General features: G+C 38.9%; 1 protein-coding gene and 1 long non-coding RNA gene across 2 annotated transcripts; both read left to right on the top strand.

Moving 5' to 3' along the window:
• Window positions 1–1,070: 1,070 nt before the first annotated feature.
• LOC138889571 (uncharacterized) lies at window positions 1,071–1,832 on the top strand. The gene has a single exon (XM_070172899.1). The coding sequence runs from the start codon at window positions 1,071–1,073 to the stop codon at window positions 1,830–1,832; it is 762 nt and encodes a 253-aa protein (XP_070029000.1).
• Window positions 1,833–3,581: 1,749 nt separating this feature from the next.
• LOC104210189 (uncharacterized) lies at window positions 3,582–5,471 on the top strand. Its single transcript, XR_706804.2, has 2 exons — window positions 3,582–3,897; window positions 4,173–5,471. It is a non-coding gene; the product is annotated as an uncharacterized lncRNA (long non-coding RNA).
• Window positions 5,472–8,376: the final 2,905 nt, after the last annotated feature.

Genomic DNA, 8,376 nt, shown 5'->3' with positions numbered 1-8,376 from the left:
CATGGATGGATCATCTAGCTACAATCAAATGCATATGGCACCAAAAGATGAAGAGCTTACTACATTTCGCACTCATAAAGGAATTTATTACAACAAAGTAACGCCTTTTGGCTTGAAAAATGCTGGTGCCACTTATCAAAGGGCAATGGAAAATATCTTTGATGACGTCCTCCACAAGAATGTAGAATGTTATGTGGATGATTTAGTGGTGAAATAAAGAAAGAGAGGAGACCACTTGCAAGACTTAAGAATGGTGTTCGAACAAATCCGGAGATATCAACTTAGAATGAACCCGTTGAAATGTGCCTTTGGAGTTACTTCTGGAAAATTCCTTGGCTTCATTTTCGACATCGAGGGATTGAGATAGATCAAGCCAAAGTTGATGCAATCTTGAAGATGCCCGAGCCTAGAAATATACATGAACTGAAAAGTCTACAAGGAAAATTGGCGTACCTTAGAAGATTCATCTCAAATCTAGCAAGGAAGTGCCAACCTTTTAGCCGTCTCATGAAGAAGGGTGTACCTTTTGAATGGGACCAAGCTTGCAGCAATTCATTCCAAAACATCAAATCCTACTTGATGAGACCTCCAGTTCTGGCAACCCATATACCAGGAAAGCCATTGATTTTATATATTGCAGCCCAAGAAAGGTTAGTTGGAGCCCTTTTGGCCCAATAAAATGGTGAAAGTAAAGAAAATTCCCTCTACTACTTGAGTAGGATGATGACCCCAAATGAGCTGAAGTATTCTCCGATCAAAAAGTTGTGTCTGGCGTTGGTTTTCACAATTTAAAAGCTCTAACGCACTACTTTCAAGCTTATGTCATCCGTCTCGTCTCAAGGGCGAACCCGATCAATTTTGTTATGTCAAAACCCGTCTTCAATGACCGATTAGCAAGGTGGTACCTCCAATTTCAACAATTCGAGATTGTGTATATCCCGCAAAAAGCTATTAAAGGACAAGCTTTAGTAGATTTCTTGGTAGATCATCCAATTCCCGATGTTTGGGAGTTGACTGATGAACTACCTGATGAGGATGCGATGGTCATCAAAGTGCAACCACCATGAAAAATGTATTTTGATGGTGCCGCACATTGTGAAGGAGTTGGTGCAGGTGTTGTGTTTGTCACTTCTCAAGGAGAAGTCTTGCCATATTCCTTCACCTTAACACAACATTGCACCAACAACGTTGCAGAATATCAAGCGCTCATACTTGGGCTTGAGGTGGACGTTGATATAAGACAACTACAATTACATATTTTTGGAGACTCAAAGTTAGTGATCAATCAATTGCTAGGTAGCTACGAGGTAAAAAAGCCAGAATTGCGTCCTTATTATGATTATGCACAGAAATTGATTGGATGGCTTGGCAATGTAACTCTTCAGGATCTGCTAAGGAAGGAAAATAAGAAAGCTGACGCCTTAGCCGCTCTAGCTTCGACATTGACTCTGCCCGACCAGACACAAATCACTATCTGCCAAAAACGGATAGTGTCGCTAGATGAGAACGATGATGAAGAAAGCAAGCTCGAGCGTTTGGTAGTCGTCGCTGAAGCTGTGAAAGTTGATTGGCGACAAACCATGATCAACTATTTATGGTACGGGATACTTCCAGAAGATCCAAGAAGAAAGACCGAAATTCGTCGGCGTGCCCCTCGCTTCCTTTACTACAAAGACACTTTGTATCGAAGATCATTTGAGGGAGTTCTCTTGCGTTGTTTAGGGGAAGATGAAGCAACTCAAGCTATGCAAGAGGCACACTCTGGAGTTTGTGGATCACATCAATCCAGGCTGAAGCTTCACTTCCACATTAAGAGGATGGATTACTACTAGCCGACAATGGTGAAAGATTGCTTAGATTATGCTCGAAGATGCAAGGCTTGCTAGTTTCACGTAAATTTTATACACCAACCACCTGAAATGTTACACCCTACTATTGCATCTTGGCCATTTGACGCTTGTGGATTAGATGTTGTTGGACCACTTCCAAAGTCTTCTGGAGGACATCTATACATCTTGGCCGCAACTGATTATTTCTCAAAATGGGTCGAGGCCGTCGCTCTCAAAGAAGTGAAGAAAGAGAATGTTGCAAACTTCATTCGAGTGAACATCATATATCGTTTCGGCATTCCTAGTTATATAATAACAGATAATGGCAAACCATTCGATAACAAATTGATGACCAAGATCTGTGAACTTTTTGGCTTCAAGCAACATAATTCGTCAATGTATTATACTGCTGCAAATGGACTAGCCAAAACATTTAACAAGACACTTTTCAACTTGTTAAAGAAGGTCATCTACAAGTCTAAAAGAGATTGGCATGACAGAATGGAAGAAGCATTGTAGGCATATCGTACGACTCATCGCACATCGACACAAGCAACTCCTTATTCTCTTGTTTATGGAGTTGAAGCAGTTCCTTCTCTTGAGCGTCAAATACCGTCCTTGCGACTCGCTGTCCAAGAAGGTCTTACTGAAGAAGAAAACGCTCGTTTGTTCCTTAAAGAACTTGACTCCCTTGATTGAAAAAGGCTAGAAGCTCAACAAAGTCTTGAATGTTATCAAGCTCGTCTTTCTCGTGCTTTCAACAAAAAGGTTCGCTTGAGGTCCTTCCAAGTTGGCGATTAAGTTCTTGCAGTAAGAAGACCTATTATCACCTCTCGCAAATATGGGGGCAAATTCACTTCAAAGTGGGATGATCCATATGTCGTGCAAGAAGCCTATTCAAGTGGAGCTTACAAGTTAGTTGATGCAGATGGCATGAGAATTGGCCCTATCAACGGGAAATTTTTGACGAGGTATTATCCTTGAAGAATAAACGCTCCTCGATGCACGAGCCTAAACTATAAGTCATGAAGCTCCTTAATGCACAAGCCTAAACTGCATGCTGCTACGCTCCTCGACGCACGAGCCTAAACTGTAAGTCATGAAGCTCCTTAATGCACGAGCCTAAACTGCATGCTGCTACGCTCCTCGACGCACGAGCCTAAATTACAAGTCATAAAGCTCCTCGACGCACGAGCCTAAACTACAAGTCTCAATGCTTCTCGACGTACGAGCCTAAACTGTAAGTCATGAAGCTCCTCGATGCACGAGCCTAAACTGCAAGTCTCAACATTCCTCAACGTACGAGCCTAAACTGCAAGTCATGACGCTCCTTGATGCATGAGCCCAAACTGCACGTTGCTATACTCCTGGTCCGCATGAGTCTAAAAAATAGTCTGCTAGGTTGAAAACCTCGAAAGAAGCGGTCTAGGCAAAAAAAAAGGTCAGCTAGGTTGAAAACCTCGCGAGAGGCGACCTAGGGAAAAATTAGGACATAAAAAAAAAAGAATTCACCCACTTAACTACGTTATGACTTGATCCTCTTTACCGAGGTACGTAGGCAACTTAGAGTTTTATTCTAAGTTTAGTCACATGAGTTTTAAAAAAATAAAACACTACAAAAAAATGGAAATATTGTGGCGGTTATATTACGGCAGTTCGAATAAACCGCCGCAAAATCTAATTAAAAATGGCGTCTTGCCAGCCGCCGATTAAATATTTTCAATAGCGGCGATTAAAACCGCCGTAATATTTTACTCACAACAATCGATACTATTCCCCCCATAAATTTTAGTATTTCCCCCTCATTATTTTGAGACTCCCTCCAGAATTCCCCAAATGACTATCTGCTCGGTTATGAAACTTACCCTTTCCCTCCCAAAAATTATCCTTTCCTTCCAGATCCCTCCATCCTTTCCCTCCAAAATTTTTTGTTAAAACTCACGCTTACCCCAATTTCACGATTCATTTTTCTTGAAGGTAAAACTCACTCTTATCCACCATTCCTCTGTTTTAGGTAAAACAATTGGAACTGAGGCATGAAATTGATAAGAATCGAGGTTCAAATCAGGTAATGTAGCGATTAGGGTTCATGTATAGTACCAAAAGTTATTTTTCTCTTTATTAGGGTTCATGCATGTATAAAATTTTCCCAATTTGTTCTAATTCTTTTTCCTTAGTCCGATAATCAATGATTTCGCTACAGTTTGGTATTTCGATTTTCCTCAGTCCGATTTTTCCCAATGCTTTGTTTGGTATTTCGATTGCATGCAGTTAATTTTGATATTTTAATATGTTGTACTTGCTAATATTAACCTAAGTATTATATATGGGCTTGATATGTAGCCGAGAGACCAAAAACTACCGGTGAAACTATTGGGATCGACGTTGACAGTAAAACATTTGATAGGTATAGCTCGTTTCAGTTTAATTTTATCCTTTCTTTTGAGCAGATTTTTTTATTAAACAGATTTCATAGGAGTATTATCTCTACGAATTTCTATATTTATTTGTGTTTATCTGAATCTAAGAGATACTAGTGCTGAATGGTGGATGTTTTAGTTTGAAATTTCTGTATTTTCTTTATGCCATTGATAAATCGTAACTTAGAGTTTGAACATTACAAGTTTCCTTGTTCTCGCTGTTTCAAATGACACCTGATGCAACATTAATGTAGCTTCTGGCCTATTAATGTGACAACCCAAAGGGTCATCACCTATTTTCTTATCCATTTTGTGCTTCCGAGGCCTTGAAAACCTCATTTAGAGTAGCCTTGATTTGCGTGCGCAGTCCGGGTTCGTAGCCAGAAAGCTTAAAGATGAAATTCTGTGAAAAATGTTAAGTCTTGACTTTAAAATGAGTTAGTTTGACTTCGGTCAACCTTTTGGGTAAACGGACCTGGACCCGTGATTTGACGGTCTCAGAGGGTTTGTAGGAAAATATGGAACTTGGGCGTATGCCTGGAATCGAATTCCGAGGTCCCAAGCACGAGAAATAAATTTTTAAGTGAAATTGTTTTCAGAAATTGTTTGAGGAAATTTGAAATGAAATTTGATTAGAAAATGATGGTATCGGGTCCGTATTTTTGTTCCGATGCACGATACAAGTCTTATATATGTTTTAAGTCCTTCTTGTAAAGTTTGGTTAAAATCGGACATCGTTTGACGTGTTTTGGACTTGAATAAGTTCGTACGATATTGTTGATTTAGTACGTGTGTTTGGTTAGGAGCCCCGAGGGCTCGAGTGTGTTTCGGATGGGTTTCAGCAAGTTTTGAACTTAGGAAAAAGTTGCAGATCTCTGAACCCTCTAATGCGGTTCGTGAGAAATCACGTGCGACTGCGGAGGGGCCAGCGTAGTTGCGTTCGCCTTTGTGCAGTCTGCGGTGGAGGCTGTGCGGCTGCAGTCGGCCTTGTGCGGTCCGCATAGGGTGCTGAATTGCAAGTCTTTAGGGAGGCCAGCGCGGCCGCGATCGCCTTTGTGCGGTTCCCGGGGGAAGCCTGTGCGGTTGCGGTCCATTTGATGCGGTCCGCACAGGGGGTCTGAGAGGGGTATAAATAGACGGGAATTTCAGCTATTTTTCACTTTTCAAAACCCCCCAAAAAAATATAAGAGGCGATTTTTCAAATAACCTTTCTTCTCCAAAATGTGATTAAGTGATTTCTAACTCATTTTCTTCACTTCTTAATATCTTTTAACATGATTTCAACTTCAAATCAAAGATGTTCATGGGGAAAATTGGGTGTTTTGGGTAGAACTTAGGTTTTTTCTAAAATTGGGGATTTGGACCTTAATTTGAAGTCTAATTTCAAAACAAATTATATATTTGGATTCGTGAGGGAATGGGTAATTGGGTTTTGGTCCGAACCTCGAGTTTCGACCACGTGGGCCCGGGGTGATTTTGACTTTTTGGATAAAATTTTGGATAAACTCATTTTCATGCATTGGGGTTGATTCATTTAGCACTTATTGATGTAATTAAGTAACTTATGACTAGATTCGAGCGGATAGGTGGTGGAATCGAGGGGTAAAGCGGTAATTGAGGCTTGAATTGTGTTCGTTGCATCGATGTAAGTTTTTGGTCTAACCTTAGCTTGATGGATTAAGAGTTGTGTCCTATTTGTTATTTGTTTCTTGTTGAGTACGACGTATAGGCATGATGACGAGTATCTATACGTAGGTGTCAAGCATGACCGTGAGTCTTATATTGTGAATTTCATGATTTCGTTGTATTATTCATGCCTTGGTGAAGATTTCCAATTGCTGTATAAAGTTTGTGGAAAGGTTTGTGACCTATGAACATTGAGGAGCGTTGGCTCAAGTTGTATAGTGAAATTGTGAAAGTATAAGTGATAACCGAACCTCTAGAGCATTGGCTCGGGTTGTGAAGTGAATTGTGGAGTAAAATTGAGAAAGAGAAGAGATCATATGTTGACACCCTTGTCGGGCTATTGTTAAATTATTTGTTGTTCCCTTATTGGGATTTAATTGTTTAATTGATGTTCCCTTGGCGGGATTTAATCGTTTAACTGTTGTTCCCTTGCTGGGACCTTTATTACTATTTTGTTTATTCCCTTACCCCTTGCTTGTGATTGTTGTTTGGGTGAGGAAGAGTGTTAAAGCACGAAGGATGATGCCGTGCATTATTTGTTATTGTGAGGAAAGAGTGTAAAGCACGAAGGGTGATGCCGTGCTGCACGATGTACCATTCCGTGCCGATTTTATTGATTATATGGTGAGGAAAGAGAGTAAAAGCACGAAGGATGATGCCGTGCATTTGTTGACTTCTGATTCTTTGTTGATATCCGAGTTATGTTGTTTCTTTTATTACTTGTAGTTATTTAATTTAAGTCTTCCGCTTTAATTCCATATTTCCGCTGTTATTTAAATACTTAATGCCTGATGTTATGCTTGATAAAAAGAATTTAAAATAAAGGAGTTTGGAGTTTATGATTCGTGGCTTGCTTAGCTTCTACGAGTAGGCGCCATCACGACTCCCGAGGGTGGGAATTTCGGGTCGTGACAATTAATTACAAAAGATCTCAAATTGATTGTGCATTTTTAGTTAAACATTGCACACAAAATTTATTGGATACTTAAATGGCGTTAACTGCCTCAATCTTCGCCTTGTCATCTCCTTCTTTGGCTATGTTCACAGAGGGAAACAAAAATTGACAATTTCTCCTAGTCTCAGTTAATGTTTTAAATGAGAGTTTGTCATTCTAATTTTAGTTGAAATTCAGTATTTGCCCTTGTGTTTGAAGGGTTGAGGGCACAATTGAAGATCTTCCAAGCTTGTTCATTTATTTTGTGCTCATTTATGTTTGTTTACATAGTAATAGATTTCATAGGCTTATCTGAATTATAATCTCTTCAAGCTCATTACTGAACTCCACATTCAAATCCAAATTCCCAAAGTGTTTCGCTACCCTGCCTGATTGCCTTCTTCTATATTAAGTGATAGACTTATGGTTAATCTTATTAAGTCTCTATGATTAGCTGAGTTAACCTTTATGTTGATTTTGTGCATAATCTACCTCTATTAGTTAAACAGTAGTATATATCATCTAAGCTAATTGCATCATGTTCTTGAACTTTTCTTGGTGTCTTTGTACCTCTAGATTAACTTGACTCGTCTACTTGTGACATTATGTTGATCTTATAAATTATTTCCCTGTAGCCCATGTTTTGTATTTAACCTGCTTACTTGGATGACTAGTTGATAAGTATGTTGTTGGTATCCTACATGTTCTGCACATTTAGTGATTCATGTAGCTATATGTTGTTGTTCTTGAATCCTATTAAGCTTCTCCCTCCTTTTTCAGTTTTACATTAATTTTTATTTGAGAATATTAATAGGAGTAAATTGATTGCTGAAGTTTGACCACTGGTCATCAGGAGTACTTTCATTTTAAATGTCTTCTGTCCACTGTTTTGTCCTCTGTAAGTGGTGTTATTTCACAGGTTATGTTTTTTTGCTTTTGAACTATCTTTTTAGTTTTGATATTGTGATGTTATCTTATGTCTTCCTTTTTAGCCATGCCAATTGATAAATATTGGATCAGCAAACCACGAAACACACTTGAATATATAGATGGTCTAAGACAATTTTTGGATTTTTGCTTTTGAGCACGGGTTAGTTGGAAGCATCTTAATATATTTTCGTTTCAAATTAGTTTAGATTATAGCTATGTCCTTTTTTGTTCTTAACTTGCTTTATGTTCTTGCATCTAGCTACTTTCTTTCATTAATTAAGCTTTAAGTTATTTTTATCTTGAAATTTAAACTGATTTCGTATCAAGGTTTTCTTGTTTTGCTTTATATACCTTTATGTATGTAGAGATGCCGAAGCAAAATAGGGTTAAAAATTAATTCAAATCAGTCAAAGAGAGATCTTCACTTGTTCCGAGGCAGTCATCACAGGCTCAAGCTTCATCTTCAACATCTTATCGAGTCTCTTTACATTCTACACTGCCTACACAACCCACACAGCCTGTTATTCCAGTTGATGGAGTCTCTTCGCAGCACAGTGTTCCATCTTCATCATCTAAT

The sequence above is a fragment of the Nicotiana sylvestris genome, chromosome 4 (assembly GCF_000393655.2).
Source record: "Nicotiana sylvestris chromosome 4, ASM39365v2, whole genome shotgun sequence".
NCBI classification, from domain to species: Eukaryota; Viridiplantae; Streptophyta; class Magnoliopsida; order Solanales; family Solanaceae; genus Nicotiana; species Nicotiana sylvestris.
This window is presented reverse-complemented; position numbering and strand designations above follow the sequence as displayed.